This window comes from Marmota monax, unplaced genomic scaffold (genome assembly GCF_021218885.2).
Source record: "Marmota monax isolate L192 unplaced genomic scaffold, Marmota_monax_Labrador192_F-V1.1 WCK01_AAM20220418_F8-fsc00164, whole genome shotgun sequence".
Lineage (NCBI taxonomy): Eukaryota > Metazoa > Chordata > Mammalia > Rodentia > Sciuridae > Marmota > Marmota monax.
Genome location: NW_026693313.1, coordinates 3666426 through 3689654, shown reverse-complemented (window position 1 = coordinate 3689654; position 23229 = coordinate 3666426). Strand labels below are relative to the sequence as shown.

The following is a 23229-nucleotide window of genomic DNA, read 5'->3' as shown; positions in this document are numbered from 1 at the left end:
TTAAACATTCCCAAGTAGCTATTTTCTGAAATAACCTTCATTCTGGAACATAATAATCATTTTTCAAGGTGCACATGCCCACCTGGGAAGATTCTTTTGGGTTTGGTGGTAGTGATGGTGGTTGTTTTTACAAGACCAGGATGGCCTCCAATTCAACCTATTCCTGCCTCAGCCTCCTGAGTAGCTGGGATGGCAGATGTGGGCCATGAAGCCCAGATGGTAAGATTTATTTAAAAGACAAAAATGAAAAATGTTCACGGACTGACTGGATCATTACCCTGCTTTACAATGAAGGAGCAAATAAAAGTGTCACTTCCGACAATCATGAAGAAATGTCCCATGGAGTTTCAGCAGGTACACCTATCTCTCTTCTAGAATGCTGCTATCAAATGTTCAGGATAAAGACTGACCAAAAAAATTATTTGTGTATGTTTTCTTTTTCTGAACACAAATTTCAAATAAAGTTAATTTGGGAAGTTGGTTTGGTGGACTGTCTTTTCTGAGAGTTCTTTTTTGTTTCGCCTTATGAATATGCCCCTTTGCTTTCAAGGGACATATTCTGACCATCTCACAAAATCCGTCAGCATATGTTTCAATGTGAAGCTATTTCTTAACTATTTAGAATTATTCTATTTAGGTTTTCATTTACTGCAAATTTATAATAACAGAACACACAAATGTAAGAAACACCAGGCTAGACACAAACGTTTACCAAAGGATTTAATTTCAGATTCAGTTTATCTACAAGATAATTTCAAAAATGTTTAAAAGTAACATTTGCTAAATACATAATACAAAACAGACTTTACATACTAGCTGTGGTTGAAACAAATTATCTTCCATTCAGCTTCATTTTTTTTCCTTTTTAATTTAGTTATGAAATCAGCAGATTATTTGATCTGACGTCTGCAATTCAATTATATTCTGTGACCAGAAATATAATTAAAATCTTGCAACAGTCCCTTCAGTAAAGTTCTTAAGGCATATCAGGTAGGACAAGGGTTATTTTGCTTGTTGTGGTAGAAGGGGAGTAAAGATCAAGTAACTAGGCAATGGACAGAGATGACTTAAATGTCATTTTTCCTGAATATGAAAAATAGATAAAACCCAAATTTTCTTTTCATGAAGATACAGGTACACAATCTCAGATACAAACTCCTTGCAGACAGGTAAGTTCTAAAATTCTGAATTTTTGCAATTTTAGAAAAGTAACACAAGGCAGATTCCATCAATTATCCAACTACCCCAGTAGGTCAGGATAGCCTTTGTAATAAAACATAAATATTTCTGCAGCTGAAATGAGGAGTAATGATTTAAAACAAAACATAACAACAACAAAAGGCCTTACGTTTAAGTAAAACCTCCCATTTCAGAGCCCATAGATTTCACAATTATGAATAAGGGATTGGAGACCTGCATTCGGCCCAAGTTTTAAGAAAATATAGATAAGTTGAAGGAGAACAATAGAGCCCTGGATTCAAGTTCCAGCTCTCCTCCATGTAAAGCAAGTTGTTTAGCACCTATGCATCTGAGTACTCTTCCCTGTAAAGGGAAAGAAAGGTATCTATCGACCAGGAGTAGGCTGGAAACCACAGGCACAGGTTGAAAGGTCCTCGGACCAAGTTAAGCACCGGGCAGTGGATAACCAATTGTTTCGGCATGCCTGGGACTTCCCTAGATTTAGTATTGATAATCTCACATCCTGGAAACCTACCTAGCAGTTACTCATGAATGGGACCTATTCTAATACAAAGAACAGAAATTAAATTAAGTTGAAAATATATAGTGGAAAAAAAAATCACTCAAAATACTTCCAATGGTTAAACAGTCAGACCACTATCTATAGATTATAATCTTACCACCTAACCTCACATACCTAGTACACACTCCTCTTCTTCCCTGGAGTGGAGGTAGGCACAGCCAACTCAAGGAGCCCTTCTTCAGAAAGTCAGAAAGACTGCAAGCTATGGCAGATGCCCTCCTGCTGGCCCTAAAGAATCACCATGGCAGGACCAGTGAGCAGCATTCCCAAGAGTATCAGTCCTATAACCCCAACAAAGTGCATTACACACTAACAGAAAACCATATCTTTTAAGAGAGTATCTACTTCAAATTACAGATATCTATATACATATGTGCATGTGTGCATATACCCACTGTAGTTAAGTATGGAAGTGTCTATAAAACATAATTCCCTGTACTTTTGCTTTTTTTTTTTTTTTTTAAATAAGATAAGTTCAAATTCAAAAGAAGGTTCTTAGTAAGTTAAATTCAGGCTGGAAAAACGAATCTCAAAATACTTCTGGTTGCACAACTGAAACTTTCATACATTGCTATGGGGCATAAAATGGTACAACCATCTTGGAAAACTATTTGGCTATTTCTATTAAACCTAAAAGGATGCCAACACTATGATGGAAATTCCATCCTCTGGGTGCCTGGGTCCCTGAAAGGACATGCAGTGCCCACAAATGTCCATACCAGCTCAAGTAATAATAGCTGAAAACTGGAAGCAATCCAAATACCCACCAACAGAAGAATGGAACAATTGTGGTATCTTCCTCAGTGGAAAACTAACATCAGGCAAAAATAACAAACACAACAAGGGTGAGTCTCAGATATTTTACTGAATAAAAGAAGCCAGAAAACATATACAGGGAGAATGTAACGCAGAATACAGAGGTATGCCATGGCCTAAATCTATATCTCCACAAAATTCATGTTGAAAACTAATCTCCCTGTGGTGGTGGTATTAAGAGTTATGGCCTTGGGGCTAGGGATGTGGCTCAAGCGGTAGTGCACTCACCTGGCATGCGTGTGGCCCGGGTTCGATCCTCAGCACCACATACAAACAAAGATGTAGTGTCCGCCGAGAACTAAATAAATAAATTCTCTCTCACTCAAAATAAATAAATAAATAAAGAGGTATGGCCTTTAGGAGGTGATCAGGTCATATAGGCTCTGCCTTTAAGAATGAAGTTAGAAAAACAGCATGGTACTGGTACCAAAACAGGCGGGTGGACCAATGGTACAGAATAGAGGACACAGAGACCAATCCACAAAATTACAACTTTCTTATATTTGATAAAGGGGCTAAAAGCATGCAATGGAGGAAGGATAGCATCTTCAACAAATGGTGCTGGGAAAACTGGAAATCCATATGCAACAAAATGAAACTGAATCCCTTTCTCTCACCATGCACAAAAGTTAACTCAAAATGGATCAAAGAGCTTGATATCAAATCAGAGACTCTGCGCCTGATAGAAGAAAAAGTTGGCTCCGATCTACATATTGTGGGGTCGGGCTCCAAATTCCTTAATAGGACACCCATAGCACAAGAGTTAATAACTAGAATCAACAAATGGGACTTACTCAAACTAAAAAGTTTTTTCTCAGCCAGAGAAACAATAAGAGAGGTAAATAAGGAGCCTACATCCTGGGAACAAATTTTTACTCCTCACACTTCAGATAGAGCCCTAATATCCAGAGTATACAAAGAACTCAAAAAATTAAACAATAAGATAACAAATAACCCAATCAACAAATGGGCCAAAGACCTGAACAGACACTTCTCAGAGGAGGACATACAATCAATCATCAAGTACATGAAAAAATGCTCACCATCTCTAGCAGTCAGAGAAATGCAAATCAAAACCACCCTAAGATACCATCTCACTCCAGTAAGATTGGCAGCCATTATGAAGTCAAACAACAACAAGTGCTGGCGAGGATGTGGGGAAAAGGGTACTGTTGTACATTGCTGGTGGGACTGCAAATTGGTGCAGCCAATTTGGAAAGCAGTATGGAGATTCCTGGGAAAGCTGGGAATGGAACCACCATTTGATTCAGCTATTGCCCTTCTCGGACTATTCCCTGAAGACCTTAAAAGAGCATACTACAGGGATACTGCCACATCAATGTTCACAGCAGCACAATTCACAATAGCTAGACTATGGAACCAACCCAGATGCCCTTCAATAGATGAATGGATAAAAAAAATGTGGCATTTATACACAATGGAGTATCACGCAGCACTAAAAAATGACAAAATCATGGAATTTGCAGGGAAATGGATGGCATTAGAGCAGATTATGCTAAGTGAAGCTAACCAATCCCTAAAAAACAAATGCTGAATGTCTTCTTTGATATAATGAGAGCAACTAAGAACAGAGCAGGGAGGAAGAGCAGGAGGAAAAGATTAACATTAAACAGAGACAGGTGGGAGGGAAAGAGAGAGAAGGGAAACTGCATGGAAATGGAAGGAGACCCTCATTGTTATACAAAATTACATAAAAGAGGTTGTGAGGGGAAAGGGGAAAAAAAAACAAGGGAGAGAATTAAATTACAGAAAATGGGGTAGAGAGAGAAGATGGGAGGGGAGGGGAGGGGGATAGTAGAGGATAGGAAAGGTAGCAGAATACAACAGTTACTAATATGGCATTATGTAAAAATGTGGATGTGTAACCAATGTGATTCTGCAATCTGTATTTGGGGTAAAAATGGGAGTTCATAACCCACTTGAATCTAATGTATGAAATATGATATGTCAAGAGCTTTGTAATGTTTTGAACAACCAATAAAAAAAAAAAAAAAAGAATGAAGTTAGTGCCCCTGTGAAAGAGGCTTGAAGATGCTTTCCACCCTGGAACTATGTCCAGAGGACACAGAAATAAGGTGCTATCTATGAAACTGAGAGTCAGCCCTCATTAGACACACTTGGTAAACCTCCTGGATCCTTGATCTAGGATTTTCCAACCTTGAGAACTATAAGCACTAATCTATTATTTATAAATTACCCACTCTAAGGTATTTTGTTATAGTGTAAAGTCTGGGACTGACCATCAGGTACCTGTAACAAGTGCTGGAAATGTTCTGTATCTTGATCTAGTTGGGTAACTGAACATATAATTATTGAGATATACACTTAGGATTATTGCACTTTATTGTATGTTATATTACTACAGTCCTAATGTTTGTACCCCCAACCTCAATTTATATGTTAAATCCTAGCCCCCAAGTAATTAGGAGGTAGGTTTAGGAAATGATTAGGTCATGAGGGCAGAATCCTCATGAAAAAGACTGGTGCTCTCCTAAGAGGCCCCAGAAACACCCCTACCAGTCTTTTATCAAAAAGGGTCTATTAGGGCTGGGGATGTGGCTCAAGCGGTAGCGTGCTCGCCTGGCATGCGTGCGGCCTGGGTTCAATCCTTAGCACCACATACAAAGAAAGATATTGTGTCTGCCGAAAACTAAAAAAAAAATAAATACTAAAAAATTCTCTCTCTCTCTCTCTCTCTCTCTCCCCCCCTCTTTAAAAAAAAAAAAAAAAAAGGAACTATTATTGTGCAACACAGAAGAGGGCCCCCACCTACTGTGCTCACACCCTCATCTCCAACTTCCAACTTCTGGAACTATGAGAAATAAATTTACACTGTTTATAAGTCACCCAGTCAATGGTATTTTGTTAAGCAGCCTGGATATATACTTTGAAAATATTCTTGCTCCTGAAATTGTTATGGATTCCTCATAAGAAAACACCCAAATAAATTAGAGGCTGTGAAGCAGGAACACTGTCAAGGAGCTGTGCAAGTACACACTGCAAGGAAACATCGGACATGGTGTTCTTTTAAACATGGTGCCTGAAACTGAAGCACTCAGTGAATGTTGGTTGAATAAATTTCACAGATAATGTCCCTGTGCTTCAGAATACCAGGGAAAGCTATATATACAAATACACAGCATAATAACCTCAATATAAAAGACCCAAGAGGTGAAAACTATGGCTCTTGTCCAGTAATAACTTCTGTCACCTCCAAGCATATGAAATAAAGTCAGGTGTTAAACCATCACCAGAGAGATGCAGGAGTTAACTGTACAATATAAAAGCAGCACCATTTTTATTTTCACACTGTCAGTTTTGCACAGGGTCGTGGCAGAAAGCAATTCTGTCTAGGTCATGAAAAGGAACATAAGAGATAGAACAGAATCATCTATCCAACACACCCACGGGGCATCATCCAAATGCCTGGACACTTTCAGACAAGCAGCAACCACTCTCAAGACACATAGAGGAGATCAAGAAGTGATCTTCTTTAGGGATAAGTGACCCACAAGGGAAGACACAGGCCACTGTGAACTGAGTCCACCTTGGTACCTTCAAACTGGAACACAGGAAACCAATTTCATGGTGTGAAATCTCACTGGAAGCTACAAAACTGAAGCAAAGGAACTTTCAAGTCTGGGGGACTCGAAAGACTACTGGAAGTAACCAGGCAAAAAGCGAAACAAAACCACAGCTCACCTCACTATTGTGGCCCCGCAAGTTGAAGTTTATCCTCTGTGGAGTACTCCTGTCCCTGCGGCAGTGGCTGGAGGTGAAAGTCACGCCCACCACACCTCGCCCATTGCCGGTGGCCAGCCAGCCTTCCTCATAGTAGCGCCTCCTGCACACGGGCTTCTCCTTCTCACTCTTGGGGACACGCCCCTTCCAGGATAAACAGAGGATGTTGGAGTCACTGCAAAGCACAGGTCCATGTTCCACCGCTGCATACATACTTTTTTCAATGAATTGTTTTACTTAAAAAGTAATGCTTACTTAATGGTGGAAATTTTAAACCAAATTCTTTCATTGGTTTATTTATTTTATTTTTATGATTGGTTTGTGTTGCTTTTTTCCCCCTTTAAGACTGACCTGGAGCTAATTAGAAGGTCAGTATGTTATAAAGATCCACCAAATGCATAGTGAAAAAATTCCTCTATAAAAGATGATGGCAGGCAGTCTGCTAAGAAAAGGTTATGCCTAAAAAAACATGGGGTCCATTTTTATTTTTAAGTCCTTAGAGGAAGAACACACTGATCCTTTGGAGAAAGAGCATTGTTAATAAGTGGTGATCAAGAAACAAAAGAGTTTTCTTCTTTTTTACTCAACTTGGTTATTCTCGTTCAGCCTGAGATTCCAGTTTTGTGTAATGTGATTCCAGAGACAAAGGGTTGCAAATACATAGATTTCAAGTAACTTAAGGCTTTAAGAATCCCTCTAGCTGGTATTTTCTATTTCTACTCAAAAGTTCAGATGCAGTGACAGACCATACAGGATCATCTTCCTTCTGAAGCCACCCTCTGGCATGTTTTCCAAACTAGACAAATTTCTGCTGCTAAAGCTGAAAAAGATTGCATAAAGGGAAAAAAAGGCACACAAATCGTGCAAAGCAGACCAGAATTTGTGCAGACAGCAGTCCAAATTTTAGGAAGAAAATCACTCTTTTCCCCGATGTTCAGAACCAGAAACTTCCTACTGCAAAGCTGGGCCCTGTGTCCCTGAGGAACGCAGGGCTCCCTAGAACAACTCCTCCACCAGCCGGCGCCCCCCTCAGTGCCATAGAGGCTGAAAAGTAAGCCCCTTCCTTCAGCAGAGTCAGGGCCTAAAGCTATTAAAGTGGACCCAGTATTTGCTTTGTGTGAGTACTAATTCCTCTTGCTGACAAAGCAGAGTCACACTGCAGGATTTTGCTTCTTTCATTGGACTCCTTCCCCACTTCCTCGTTACTTCTTCCCTTTTCTGCTCCTGAAGATCACATATTTTTCCATTTTAATGAAAAAACAATTAATGTCAGAATTAAATGCATTGAGTAATCTTCCCTCATATGCAAGTCTTCTTAGTTTCAACAGGGTAGTCCCTCAAAGCACATGCCCAGGACAGTCTCAAGTCCCCAGCACCACACAACGTCCTAGTCCCTGCGCCTTGCAGAGGGGCTGCTTTCCTATTCACATCCAGAGCCTGTCTCCACACCTTTAGTCCAAGGAAAAGGAAGCTTTGCTTGGGTTTTCCTGGATATTTATTTGATAATTATTGGTTTCAATTGCTATTTTAAGATACTATCCTATAGATACAGAAAAGGTAAAGGGAAATAATAAATTAAAATTCCTCAATATAATTAACTAAAAAAGGCAAAGGGAATCTCTGTTCATTGTTAGACTTGTCTCATTACACTGAATTTGCTTTCCTCTAGCCACAACCACAGTCAAAGTTACTTTTCGGTCCAGAATTTTAAAGTCTGTTCAAATTACCAAATCCAATAAAAAATAAAGTACAGAAAATGCTGCATAATTCCATCTGCAGGGTTTGAATTCTTACTTCTCCCTTGGTTACCTTCTCACTTAGTTTCTTCTTTAAACTGGAGAGGTATTTTTGAGTATTAATCTGTGCAATTTTTTTTTCTTCTTTTTGCAAACTTTCTTTACCCATGAAGACCATATGGAAAATTGGCCATTAATGATGTGTGTTTCTCCCCGGGCTCCTGAGCCCAGTGGTGTCAAGTTGCTCCATCTGATTCTTAAATTAATTTTCATCAGTTGTAAAACTCTTGAATGTGCACAAGAATGAGCCTGTCTTCTCGTGTAAATGTGTGCACAGAGAGGTTTTAAATATACACAGACACACTCTTCAACTGGCACTTAGAATTTTTGTTTTTCCACTTATTTCAGGAACCATCAGATTAATCACGTCTTGAGGGCTCTGGAGTCTTACAAATCTGTAAAACAAAAAAGGATATAAAAGAACTTTAAAATACTGAAGAATAAAAGTTCTAAGAGAGTAATTACAATAATTGAAAATGGACGCCCATCTTTACCCTCACATCTACTAGATGAAGCTACTTACTGAACTTCAACATACAACATCAGGGGTCTGACTACCATACCACATACCATTGTAGAAAGTCTATCCATGGCTGGGCATATGTGAATGAAAACATTACCTCCCTTCTTTCACAATACACAGTTATTTCTAAAACTCTGGACCCTGAAGACTTTACCCCTTCAGAGGTCCTGGTCATTGTTTAAGGAAGCCTCTCAAAAAAGACACTAAAATGCTCATGCAAGTTATTCCAACTGCCAGTAAGTCTCAGAGCAAACCACAGCTGTTCTCTCCGATTTTAAGTTGTCAACTAGCAATAAGCCCTAGAGAATCTACCTCTAGAAATCCATCCTACATTCCTTCCTTCTAGCAGCCTGAAGGGCAGGTTCTCATCACACCCTCTGCAGAGGCTGCAAGACTGTCGCTAATTTCCCCACCTGTCCCCATTCCACTTTGCCCTCAGATGACCTTTCTAAAATGCAGCGTTAAATTTCCCCAGACACTGAAGGGCTTGGGCAAAGCCCAGGTGTCTGCATTTCTAACAAGTTCTCAGGAGATGTGAAATCTGCTTGTCAGAGAACCAGCTCTGAGTATCACTGGCCTAGGGGACCAAGTCCTAGCAAGATCCTGAAAACTATTTTCATAATAATATTAGGACATTCTTTGTCTTTTCCCTATGTTGATATTTGAATTGATGTTACAAAACAACAAAGGTCAAACTGCTCCCTCTAACACAAATCAAGGGAGAGGGGTACCAGCAGTCCATGTTTCTTTTTCTTTTTAAAGCTAGCTTCACTTACCAATGTTCTCAATCAATGAAAACATTTTTGTTTTGTTTTTGTTTGTTTTGGATTTTTTGAGACAAGATCTCACTAAGTTGCCCAGCCTGGTCTCTAACTCCTGGATCCTACTGCCTCAGCCTCCTGTAAACTGGGAATTACATTTACCTGCCCCCACACCTGGAAGCAGTAAAAAATATTATGATTAAATACTGACCCTTGAGTTCATGGTTTTTTAATATTCTTTATTCTAAAATAATACGTGCACATAAAGCACTGAAGTACTTGGTAATCTGAAGGAAAAGCACCTTTGCAATAGTTTAAGCTGCAATATGCATTTTTTTTTTCACGGTACTCAGGTTTACTAAAGAGACTGAATGAGAATTATAGTTATATAATATAACTCAATCTCAGCTATTTATCAATATATAATTATAATTATTCTGGCTTCAGTATTTGACAGATATTTTCTTGAATACGAACAAAGTGAACCTATCACCTTAAGGAAAACAGATAACAAGATTTGTTGCCACATAAAAACTAAGCTTTTGAGGCCAGGGTTTTGGCTCAGTGGTAGAGCACTTGCCTAGCATGTGTGAGTCCCTGGGTTCTATCCCCAGCACCACATAAAACTAAATAAACAAAATAAAGGTATTGTTCCATCTGTAACTAAAAATATTTTTAAAAAAGAAAAGGAAAGCTTTCAAATCAAAATCATAATTTTTGAAAAAATAGTACCTGTCACTATTGACAGAGCCCCCAAACTTAAAGACCTTCCTCACCCAATTGGGGGTGATACTAATAAATGTGAATTTTTTCTTCTGCATTTCTTATTTCCTTGTGTGCTCCTGTGGTTTGAATATGGCTTGTCCCCCAAAGATTCATGTGCTGGAAGCTGGTTCCCAGTGTGGCAGTCCAGAGAGGTGGTAAGATCGCTAGGAGGTGGTACCTAGTGGGAAGTGACTGGGTCATAATCACCCTTGCAGAGAAATTCACGCGGGTCTCCCGCAGTGGGTTAGATTCCCAGGAGTGGTTAAGCTCCTTTTGAGAATAGGCTGCTTGCTGTAAAGGAGAAAGCTTGGCCCCTCCCCACTTTCTCTTGCCTCACTTTCTCTTACCATGAGATCTCTCACACACACTTCTGCTATGTGATCCCAGATGCCACGTTATGATGCAGCCAGCAGCCTTCATCAGAGGCCAACCAGATGGGTCTACACAATCTTGGACTTTTGGCTTACAAAACAGTGAGCTAAATAAACCTCTTTATTTTATAAAGTACTCACTCTCGGGTATTTCCTTATAGCAACACAAAATGGAATATGCCATGTCAATATTTGGAAGAGTTACATCCTTGGTAAACCAATATATTCTAAATGACCAGTGATGGTGATAAAAATTGCACCTGAGTAAAAGATTCATTGAAGGCACAAGAAACAAGTGGATTTTAATATTACCAAGTATGAAAACTTCATTGATATATTTCAAAATCTATATTGTAACTAAACTTTAAGAAACTATAACTTGTTGAGTTTGGGTCTAATATCAAAGAAAAATATTCCATGATTATCTAAAAACTATTAAAATACTCCTTCCTTTTTCTATTATGTATCTGCAAAATTGGATTTTCTTCACAAAACAAAAACAACATATTACAACAGATTAAATGCAGAAGCAAATATGAGGATCCAGCCATCTTTAAGTCAGACATTAGAAATAACTCCCAAATGTAAAATAATACTCAAATAGCCCTGTTACCAAAACGTTTGAAAACCACTGATATCTAACTTTCTTCATGTAAAATCTTAAATAATTATATTAAGATACATGGAATAAATCTCTATAGTAGTACAGGGCGTGTTGGCACACGCCCATAATCCCAGAGGCTCTGGAGGCTGAGGCAGGAAGATCGCAAGTTCAAAGCCAATCTCAGCTACTTATCAAGCCCCTCAGCAACTTAGCGAGATTCCCTGGTCTCTAAATAAAAATACAAAAAAGGACTGGGGATGTGGCTCAATGGTTAAAGTACACCTGGGTTCAATCGTTGGTACAAAAAAAAAAAAAATCATCATTAGTAAAAGCTCAAAGTGTTTCATTTTACATATATTATGATTTCTAACCAAACTTTTAAAATTATAAAGCACCATTTGTGCTAGACAAACGTAGCAGCTATTTCAAGAAAAAATAAAATGCTATCTTTTTATGACTCAAAGGAGATAATGTATACAAAAAAAACTAACAAAAAAGTCACAGTCATAACATCCTCATTACTGAAAGGTTGCAGCCAACTTTAGTGCTGCCACTAATGCAAAGGAGTGATGTCGAACACTTTGCTCCCTTTTTATCTATATATTTTATGTGGTGCTGAGGATGGAACTGAAGGCCCCACACGTGCCAGGCGAGTGCTCTACCGCTGAGCCACAACCCCAGCCAGCCCTCTTCGTTTTTTCTTGCCTTATTTTCTAATTTCTGGGGTATAATTAAGATTGTTTACACTAGTAAGGGGGTTGATACAAAAAAATTTAAAAGCAACCAACCAACTGAAAGCAGAAACTTGGAACAGATATCTGTACACCCATGTTCACAGCACCATGACTCAGAAGAGTCAAAAAGTGGAAACAATCCAAGTGTCCCCAGACAGATAAGGGATAAACAAAATACAGTGTGTAAAATATAATGCAACGCAAGGGAATATTATTTAGCCTTAAAATGAAGGGAAACTCTGACACACGCTACAAAGTAAATAAACCTTGAGGATACTACTCTAAACGAAATATGTATGCCAGGCACAAAAACACAAATACTGTCCACTTCCACTTCCACGAGGGACTGAAAGTTGGCAGATTCATAAAGAATGATTCTTGCCTGTCACTGTGGCACATGCCTATAATCCCAGCAGCTCCAGAGGCTGAGAGGAGAGGATCGGGAGGATTATGAGTTCAAAGCCAGCCTCAGCAATGGCAACTCAGTGAGACCCTGTCTCTAAATAAAATACAAAATAGGGCTGGGGGTATGGCTTAGTGTTCTAGTGCCCCTAAGTTCAATCCCCATTATCAAAAAGAAAAAAAAAAAAAAAAGAATGAATCTCACTGGTGAAAGGGTGGATTCCCGGGTGAGGGAAGGAGAGAATGGACAGTCAGTGTTTACAGGGTGTTTAGGTTTACTTTCACAAGATGAAGACAGTTCTGGAAATGAACAGTTGAAAACCAATGAGAATGTACAGTGCACTGACTTATGCACTTAAAATAGCACAAAAAGTAAATTCAAAGATAAATATTTTCACCTCAATTAAAAAAAATCAGATAGTTTTTAAAAGCAACTATTCATATTAAGCCATTCAATACAGACCGAAAGTAAATCTTCCTCAGTTTGTCCTTCTGTGTTCCACTCTGAACGTGGCAACACAGGCCCAGGAGAAAGCCTGGAGGCTCGTCACGGGAACGGTGTTCTGGCCCAAACCTGCTTCCAGTAATTGTAGCTTATTTGCAGAACATTTCTACAAGTCACTGAAAAATCCATTCCTGCTTTTAGGAGATCACAGTCTTAAACCAAACAATGCATGTGCCTGACTGAATCAGTGCCCTGGGAGGGGCAGTCAGTAGCACTCCAGGTGCCTCCCACTCTTCACCCCCACGCTGCCCAGAACCAATGGACAAATCAAGAGCTCTGGAGTTTGGAAAAGCACAACTTGGACACAGAGTGGCAGAGAGAAGAAAAATCCTACAGGTAACATGGGTAACGTTGGGTTAATCAACCAACAAATCTTAACCGAATGTCTATTCTTCAAAAGAACCCTGTACTGCATTTGTTCTCTGGCTCTCTGGTCTCTCAACAAAATAAGTACTCTGCTTTTTAACTTGAGATACTTTCACTAGTTTATTTTGTGTTATCTGGTTTCTACTTTTCACCAACATGCATACCATTTACTATGGAAGGTAATAAAATGTGTTTTTGGTTTATTATTTAAGTCATGAGTTAATATTAGAGATCAGAGATAAAAATAAATCGGGGAAGATATTTTCCACTTACATAATTTGGATATAATCTTTGATATTCATTACAAGCTGTAAGAATGCAACCACTCTGGAAATTTTTGATATCAACTAATAATACTGAAGATGTGAACACACTGCAAATAGCAATTCCACACCTGGGATGTGCACCAGACTTATTCCTCATAAGTCCCGCATACAAACTATCCACTGCAGCATCATTCACATTAGCCAAAAACTGAAAAAACCACAAAGGTCCCCAGTGTTGTATAGTCAAACAACAGAATTTTATATACCAACATCAAAGAACACTATGTAGAGTAAAACTGGTGAATTTCCTAAATATAATGTTGAGCAAAAGACTCTTAAAAATATGTGCCTATAATGTAAATCCATTTATATATGAACTTCAAAAACAGGCCAAAGTAATTTTATCAATTAAGACTGAAATAACAGGTAGTATAACTACATTTTTTAAAGCAAGGAAAATATTACAAAGAGCAGAACAGTCTTGGGTGGTGCAGGGGTGAGGGAAGTGACAGGGCGGGGCACACAAGTTCTGCTAGGGAGGCGGCTATACTCCTCTTTCTCCACCTGAGTGGCAGTTATGGATACTTGCTTCACCCTTCAGGACCTATCCTACATGAATATCTCAGAGTAAATAAGCTTTTGTATTTAAGAATGTTTTCATAAGCAAGTTTAACAAGCTGTGAAATATTCTAGGCATTATTCCTCTGGGAATTTTAGAAAGCTCCTAATTATTTAAAAAAAAAAAAAAAGATTTTTTTTAAATTAGTATAGCCTACATACTGAATACTCTTTCCAATCTAAATTATCCCAATTGAACATCAAAGATGCTATTTTAGTTCTCAAGAAGATATCTTCAAAAAAAATACATGAACCATAATATTGGAAATATGAGAAAAACTCAGAATAAGGTCCTATTTTGTTCTAAAGAATAAAAGTTTAAGACATTCGTTAAAAGACTGAGATGAAAAGTAAAAGTTGTACAATAGATTACGGGGGTAAATATAAAATGTTGTCAGATAAATTTAAAGCAGGAAAAAATCCACAGTAGAAAACTTTGAATATAATACTCTAATGCCCTAAAGTTTAAACATTTGACTACAGACTTGTTAGGGGGCTGGCAAAAAGAAACTGGAAAAAATTGTTTTCTTGTTTGGGTGATGTGAATTAAACACAACCCAGTTTATTTTTAGGGACAATGACTGCTGTTTTAGCTACCTACTGCAGGTGTGGATGGCTGGCTGACTTCACAGTTTGCTGCTGGGAAAAGGAATGGTAGTCTTCAGGCCTCCCTCTGCTGCCCCCTCTCCCCACAGACTGCAAAAAGTCCTGAACTCTGCATTTCTTTTTAAATAATTACAATAACCTGCCTCTAGTTAGTCACCCCTTTCTTTGGGGGAACTTTCCAGAACCCACAAATATCCACTGAGCCCAAGGCAGTTCTATCTAGTTCCTAATCAGTTTTAATAGCTGCCTAGAAGCTGGTTCAAATTTGCCTTCAATGCTTACGTTTTAAGGCAGGGATTCTCTCAGCAATCACTTGTCATGGGGTACTTACAAACATAAGGAAATAATGACTCTGCATGCTTATTGTACCATCATTTTCTACCTCTTCTCACAAAGTGCTAGTCAGATAATGTAATATACATAGAGAGGGTTATAGCCAGGAATACTCAAAGATACATTCTTACTATAATTGAGGGACATCAAATCCCTTTTCCTATTGGCTTGCAGTCCTCAACAAGTTCTGCCTTATTCAGAACCCCACCTGCTGCTTCAGATACGGCATACAGACGCCCTGAGCACATGTGCAGACTACATGGCAAGGGTCTTCTCTGCTTGTGGTAGAGCTGTTTTTCCATTTAATTATCCTACTAAAACACAAACTCCTAAACAGAGAGTATGTTTTACTCTACTCCTTACACCATCTGAAAATCCCACCAGAACCCTGTTTACTCAGTGTTTAATAAGGTAGTGAGTATGGCACATCACCTCCAACAGCTTTTTAAAGAAAAGGGAATAATAAACACAGATTAGGGCTGGGATTGTGGCTCAGCGGTGGGGCGCTCACCTAGCACGGGCGAGACCCGGATTCGATCCTCAGCACCACATAAAAGTAAAGGCATTGTGTTAAATAAATAAACACAGACTAAATCTATATCAACCATTCAGAGCCTGGGCCTCTCGGAAGGGTAGTATAGGTAAAAGCATCTAAGGGAGAAGGCCATTGGTCCACTGCCATGTTCACAAAGCCACAGAGAGGTACATTTTCAGAAAAGTTACTCCCTTTTTATTTTTCGTGTCAGATTTCAAGTCAGTTCTAAGAGCACAAACATCTAATTATCTGTACTGAGAAAGGAAGAAATGGAGATTACAAGACAAACAGCTTGATTACTCACTAGAAAGAGAGTGGGAGCTAGATACTTCTCAGAGTGAATCTACACCTGAACTTAGATATTAAAATACTGTTATGCCAGCCAGGCACAGTGGCCCATGCATGTAATCCCAATGGCTCAGCAGGCTGAGACAGGAGGATCACGAGTTCAAAGCCATCCTCAACAACTTAGTGAGATCCTAAGCAACTCAGTGAGACCCTGTCTCTAAATAAAATACAAAAAAGGACTGGGGATGTGTGCCAGTGGTTAAGTGCCCCTGAGTTCAACACCTAGTATCCCCCAACTCCAAAAAAACTGTTGTTCCATATATGGGGCTCACTAGGATCAAAAGTCAGGTGCTTTAATTATAAGGGAGAATGAATTTCATTTATCAAAGTGACAAGGATTGAAAGAAATGATAATACTCAGTGTCACACAGGGTGTGGAGAAATAAAAGGGTAATCTGGTGATGTAATTAAAAAGAATTAAAATGCTATAAACCTTCTAGTTTATCAATTCTACTTTGAGAGTTTTATCATAGGGAAATAATCTTGGATTATGCAAAGTTTTAAGTAGAAGAACTTCCACCACAGCATTTTTATAAAGGAAAAATCTGTACAAAACGGATATTAGTTCAGTAAATGTTGACAGAGAAAAGAATACTATGGAAGCACTGATGATTAAGTCATGGAAGACTGGAATGACATGGAAAGATATTTTCATTAACTTAAATGAAACTATATTTTACACTTCCAGGATCCTCAGAGGGCCAGACCCTGCTAATAACTAGATCCTGGGTAAATTACAACAAACAATTTTCAATTGTTGGCCTTGCAGGGAAGTATGGGAAATCTCCAAGGAAAGAACACCCAAACAGAGAAAGACAGGTCATCTAGAAGACAAAAACAGACAGAAGCACTGGAATCAGAACTAGTGGACCAGTCATCACTGTTTTCCCAGAACTGTCTCAGTGTTAATTACACAAATCCCACATCCCAGTAAACCCCTGGGTCCTGGGCAAACAGACTATTGTTCACTCTATTGGTAGCCACACTCTGGTCCTATCTTGTGAGGGGGAGGCATTGAATCTGAGTCACATACTGAGCAGAGCTCAGAGGCTCACCTTGTCTCAGAATCTAAGAAACCCTTAGCTTTAGGTCAAAGCAAATGCACATCTTATCTGCATGCAAACATTCCCAATCTAGGACCTAAAGATTCCCACAGATGAGGTTCAAAAGGCAAAAAAAATAAAAAGAAACATATTACAAAATAAGTCACCACAATTAGTAGAAACAATAAATTTAGATCCCCAAATCTTCAGATATTAGGAGAAACATAAAAAGAATTTAAAATAACTAGATTCAAAGTATTTAAAGAAATTAGAAAGCAAGACACTATCTAAAACAACCAGAGAAGCCAGGGAGGTGGCACACACCTGTAATCCCAGTGGCCTGGGAGGCTGAGACAGGAGGATCAAAAGCCAGCCTCAAAAACTCAGTGAGACCCTGTCTCTAAATAAAATACAAAATAGGGCTGGGGATGTGGCTCAGTGCCCCTGAATTCAATCCCCAGTACCAAATAAATAAATATTAAATAAACAAACAAACAAATAAAATGACCAGAGAGAAGCAAATAAAACTTTATAACAGAAAACTAAATCACTGAAATAAAATGCAGTACATGAGTCATGTATTAAAGAAGAAACTATTTTTTAATATTTACTTTTTAGTTGTAGTTTGACACAATACCTTTATTTATTTATTTTTATGTGGTGCTGAGGATTGAACCCAGGGCCTCCCTCGTGCTAGGCGAGTGCTCTACTGCTGAGCCACAACCCTAGCCCTTAAAGAGGAAACTTAATAACCTACTTAGAGTAACTCAAGAAATTGTCCATCAAGGTTTTTGAAGTAGAGAAGTTTACAGAGACAGAAATATAAAAGAGAAATTAGGAGCATTAAGACACTTTAAGGGGGACAGATCTAATTAGAATTATAAAAGGACAGAATAGAGAGAATGCAAAAGAGACAGCTGAAGACATGACAGAATCTGCCAGAAGAGATGAAAAACCCATGGATACAAGAAGTCAGATACACACCAACTAGGATAAGTATAAAAGAAGTTCAAAACTGGGCATATTCTAGTGAAACTGAGGCAGAAGAGAAGGGCCCAACACTCCCCTAGAGAGACTTTTTATTATTCCATCTCTGACAACCACATGGCTGCCCCCAATGCCTCACTGGAAGCCATAGCTACATAAGACAACTGTGGTCACTCCAAGACATCTTGCTTTGGTCACGGGTCCACCCCAGACGGCCTCACCTTGCAGCCTTTCTGGATGACTCCACCCTTCAGTTGTCCCCAGTCTGGTCCTTGCAGAGCACCTCCCCTAGTCAGGACTAAGCAGAGTCTTCAGCTAACTGGACACTGTGTGTATGTGCACCTGCCTCCTGGTCTATACAAACAGCCTTTCCCACATCCCCATGGGAACAGTCTATGCACCGCTTCCCCTTGGGCTGCAGTGTACGTTCTAATAAAACTTCTTTCAGGTGGTCACAGTTTGGCTATTTGTGGTTTCAATCTTGAGTAGAGCAGCCTGAGCAGGTAGCACTAAAGGCTGCTGGCATTGAAAGCAGCCAGCAGGCCAAGCTGAGGACAGCAGAAAGTGATGGAAAGCTGCCAGGGGCTCTGGATCCAGCTGCTCTAAGAGTTCTGCAGAGCTGCCAGCCCCTGCTAGCTCCTGCTGCCAGGAGAGGCGCCGAGGGCCAATACGAAACCGAAGGCCTGAAAGCCGCCAGCATGCACAGCTTAGAACTGGTCACACTAAGGGAGCCGCACTGCGCTTCTTCCTGATTTTTATTGGAAGTGAGCAAAAAAGCTCTCAGCAATTGGTAACAAAACCACATAAAAAGACACAGAGAAGAGTTTAGAAGAAACCAAAGGTAGAAGACTGGTCATTACAAAGGAATACCAATTCAGCTGATCAGAGACATCTCGATAGCAACACTGACAACCAGAAATCAACTCAGTAATAGCTTCAAACACTGTGAGAAAATACAGTTATGTTCTGGACATATAAGAAAGAAAATTATATGCCCAGAAAAACTGTCTTAAGCATTAAGAGTGAAATAGTAAGACCTTTGTTAAAGAACAAAAGCTAATTTTAAAGCCAGCTGACCTCACAGAATGAAAACAAAAAAGCATCTAAAAAAATCTTCTTTAAGTAGAAGGAAATAAAAGGAAAGTCTTAGAAGAAGAAAATATAAAAAAGAAGTGGTTAGACATGTAGGTGAAATTAAACTTTGTTCAAGAAACAGTAACAACAGTGATAAAAGAAAGCAGCAGCCTACCCTTCCATAAGTCACCTGTCACCTGACATGCACAGCTGTAAAGGTATTAAACTTCTCATGTAAAAGGCCCTTTATCATCCATTTTACATATAAGAACGCTGAGGTGCAGGGATGTCAAATACTTTGCCCATTATTCATTTGGTAGGTAGCAGAACTAGGATTCAAACCAGGCTGCCAGTTTCTAGTACATGTGCTTTATCTCAAGGCTGTGGCTGTTAGGGAGGGAAAATAGAAAACTAAAAACACTAATGATGTGATGATCAAAAGAATGATCAGAGCTATAGTACTCTATGGCCAATATAGTTTCAGAAAAGTAGTTAAAATACTCATTAACTTTATACTTGATTATCTTAGACAAGAAACAAAGTATACAACTTCCAAGCCACTGTAGAGGGGAAAAATGGAAAGATGTGGTAGACTCAGATCAACCCTCTGAAAAGAGGAAAAAAGAAACAAAAGGAAGAATACATGAAAACAGTAAGGATGGCAGAAGTTCAAATATATCAGTAATAACAAAATATTAATGGTTAAAGACCTTTACTTGCAAGTTAAAAGTACCAGATTACTAAAAAGTAAAAAAAGTTACATGTTCTTACAAGAGACAAAACCTAAGATCATGTTGGAAAATAAGAAAAAAGAAGACATGCTATGATACAGAAATTAAAAGAAAGCTGAGAGAGCTGAACATGATACATTTTAAGGCAAAAGTTAAGACACAATAAAGGGAGCTACAGTTTTAAATACTCCTATTCACACAGAACATACCACAACTCCAACATCTAGTAACCTTCAAATAGGCAAAGCAAAAACTGATAGGGAAAAATGAGTTTTCCACCATCAAAGCAAATTTCAACCAAAAATCTCAATTATTTAAGATAAAATAATTAGTGAAGATTAAGATAAAAATTGTAGGGACTGGGGCTGGGGCTCAGTGGTAGAGCGCTCACCTAGAACACATGAGGCACTGGGTTCAAACCTCAGCACCACATAAAAATGAAATAAAGATATTGTATCCACCTACAACTAAAAAATAAGTATTAAAAAAAAGATAAAAACTGTAAAGATCTAGAGGATGCTAATGTCACAGTTCATTTAAACTTGGTCTTGAATATGAATAGAATTTTGTATCCAATTCAGAGAATGCCTACTTTTCTCTGTGGCTCAGTGGTAGTATGCTTGCCTTGCATGCATGAGACACTGGGTTTGATCCTCAGCACCACATAAATAAATAATTATTGTGTCCATCCACAACTAAAAAAAAAAAAAAATTACCACATAAAGTGAATCACAACACATTTCTAAGAATAAATGTCACACAGACTATATTAAGATAAAGCTATTAAGTTAAAAACTCAATTACAAAAATATTAATTATAAAAGCTCATATTTTGGAAAGGAATAAACAAACTTTAAAAACATACTTCTAAATAAAGACCTGTGAATTGAAAAAACAAAAACAAAATACAAAACTTAAAACACTGAATACTGTGCTCAGTGGACGAATAAGTGCTTAGCAAGTTTAAGTCCCTGGGTTCAATACCCTAAAAAATAAAGTAAAAATAAAAGACTGAATACTAATTGAAATACTCTATATCAAAACTTGTAGGCTACAGCAAGAGCAGTATTTTGCAGATAATTGTCTTCATTAAATGTTCACATTTAAAAGAAGAAATGCTATAAATTAAGGAGCTTAATGGTCAACCGAAGAGGTTTGAAAAGTATAACATGGACCCAAAGACAGTAAAGGAAGGAAATAATAAAGATAAAAACAAGAATTAAAAAATGAAAAAAGTGGGCTGGGGTTGTGGGTCAGTGGTACAGTGCTTACCTCACATGCATGAGGCACTGGGTTTCATTCCTCAGCACCACATAAATAAAAAAGAAAGGTGTTGTGTACATCTACAACTAAATAAACAAATAAATGAAAAATGAAAAAAGTGGGGTGGGGTTGTAGCTAGAGCACTTGCCTGGCATGTGTGAGGCACTGGGTTCAATTCTCAGTACCACATATAAATAAGTAAATAAAATAAAGGTCCATCAACAATTAATAAAAATATTTTTTTAAATAAATGTTTTTTAAAAAATCATTTGACCATATTCACTGCCTAAGAACACTCTCCTCAGTCTGGCACTGAATGGGCCCGTGTCTATTTTTGCAGCATTATCTCCTACCGGATCGTAGACGGTAGATGGGTTCCTCATCTTATAAATCTGAAAAATGAAATCTGCAGACACAAGAAGAGTGAGAGCAAGTGCAAAGTAACAGAATTTATTAGAGTAACAGAAAGCAAAGCTCCCAAAGAGGGAGGAGGTCCCAAGAGATGGATGCCAATGGTTGTCTGCTATCTAGGGTTTTTAATGGGCTTGATCTGTCCCTAGAGATGACTGGTGGGATATACAATTTAAAAAGGCCAATCATTTCTATTTTCAACAAATCTGGAGAAAAGTGATTTCTAAGCCTTAATCAGCACAAGAATGGAGGTGACAGTCTATTAGAGCAAGAAGTAGTACCTTTGGGGATGTTAGTAGTGTCTAGGGGCTATTAAAGAACTGTCCTTGTGGCTAGAATAACTGTGGACAGAAGTTTTATTTCCTAATTCTTCCTCCTTTACTTATCCAAGATTCTTTTCCTGGCCATCTATGAGTGGTCTTTCTGTCTCACTACCTCTGTCCTCTATAGAAATTATGCTCCTTTTAAAGTACTCTTACCATCTGAACCAAATCCCAAGCTAATCCTTGTGACTACAATGTTTGCACCAAAGTTTAGCAGTCTTTCAAGACCCGCCTCAAAACTACCTACTCCATAAAGTCCTCCCTACTAGCCATGGACTTCTTTTAGTCTTTATAAGAAAACTTTCAGTCTTTCTTAAATTGCTCATTCAATCCTCTACCATATTATAGGTATTTGAGTCCCTATCATCCCTGCTAACTTGAGAGCCACTTAAGGATAAAAACTTTTAAATGCCTATTCCTCAAGATATCTAGCAAGCAGCTGTATACATTAGGTATTTAGTAAATATAAATTAGATTGGATAAAAGTGCTTTTATTTATACATGTAGTTCAAAATGCTCTCCCATAGAAATGAAGGACCCTACATAGGAATGCTAATGCTTTCCTAATATTATAAATTGTATTCCTTTATAATGGAATGGCTAGTAAACTTTAGGAAATGTGTTTTCATTGCCATGGGTAGAAATACACGTGAATATCTTTTTTTTTTTTTGTACTGGGATTAAACCCAGGGCACTTAACCACTGACCTAAAAGTGAATACAATAAATATCTGCTGAATGAATGGCCATTAAATATAGAAGAAGGGCTGGGGATGTGGCTCAAGCGGTAGCGCGCTCGCCTGGCATGCGTGCGGCCCGGGTTCGATCCTCAGCACCACATACAAACAAAGATGTTGTGTCCGCCAAATACTAAAAAATAAATATTAAAATTAAAAAAAAAAAATATATATATATATATATATATATATATATATACACACACAAGAAGCCAACATGCCAGCCCTTTCCGAAAGCATCACTGTGTGTCCCCACATAATAAGAAATGACATGGAATGAGAAAGTACAGGTAGATTTCAGATAGATAGTCACTAACTTCTAATTAAGAAAGGAAGTGCAGGTGGAGACTCAAAAAAACCTAGGAATTGGATGACCCAGCTATCCCACTTCTTGGTAGTTATCCAAAAGAACTATACGGATATCCAGCACACTATCAGGAAACAGTCAGTACAATGTTTACAGAAGCACAATTCACCCAGATACCCATCAGTAAATAAATGGATCAAGAAAATGTGGCATAAATACACAATGGAGTTTTACTCAGCCATAAAGAAGGAATGAAATAATGGCATCTGCCAGCAAATGGATGGAAATGGAGAAAATCATCCTAAGCGAAATAAGCTGGACTTAGAAAATCAAGGGTCAAATGTTTTCTCTCATGTGTGGTACATGTATCAAAGGGAATTTCATCTTTATGTATATGTAGAAAGTATCAATCAAAAATAAACAAACAGGGCTGGGGTTGTGGCTCAGAGGTAGAGTGCTAGCCTAGCATGCCTAAGGCACT

At 38.4% G+C, this 23229-nt stretch overlaps 1 protein-coding gene across 3 annotated transcripts in view; it reads right to left on the bottom strand.

Annotated features, from left to right (window-relative positions):
- The window catches only part of Tulp4 (TUB like protein 4), a 221600-nt gene that overhangs the window by 153664 nt on the left and 44707 nt on the right, over positions 1 to 23229 (bottom strand). For all 3 annotated transcript variants that reach the window (XM_046456592.2, XM_046456591.2, XM_046456590.2), the window contains exon 2: positions 6302 to 8531. In XM_046456592.2, coding sequence (XP_046312548.1) covers positions 6302 to 6553 — 252 coding nt within the window. In that variant the 5' untranslated portion in view covers positions 6554 to 8531. The remainder of the gene's footprint in view (positions 1 to 6301; positions 8532 to 23229) is intronic.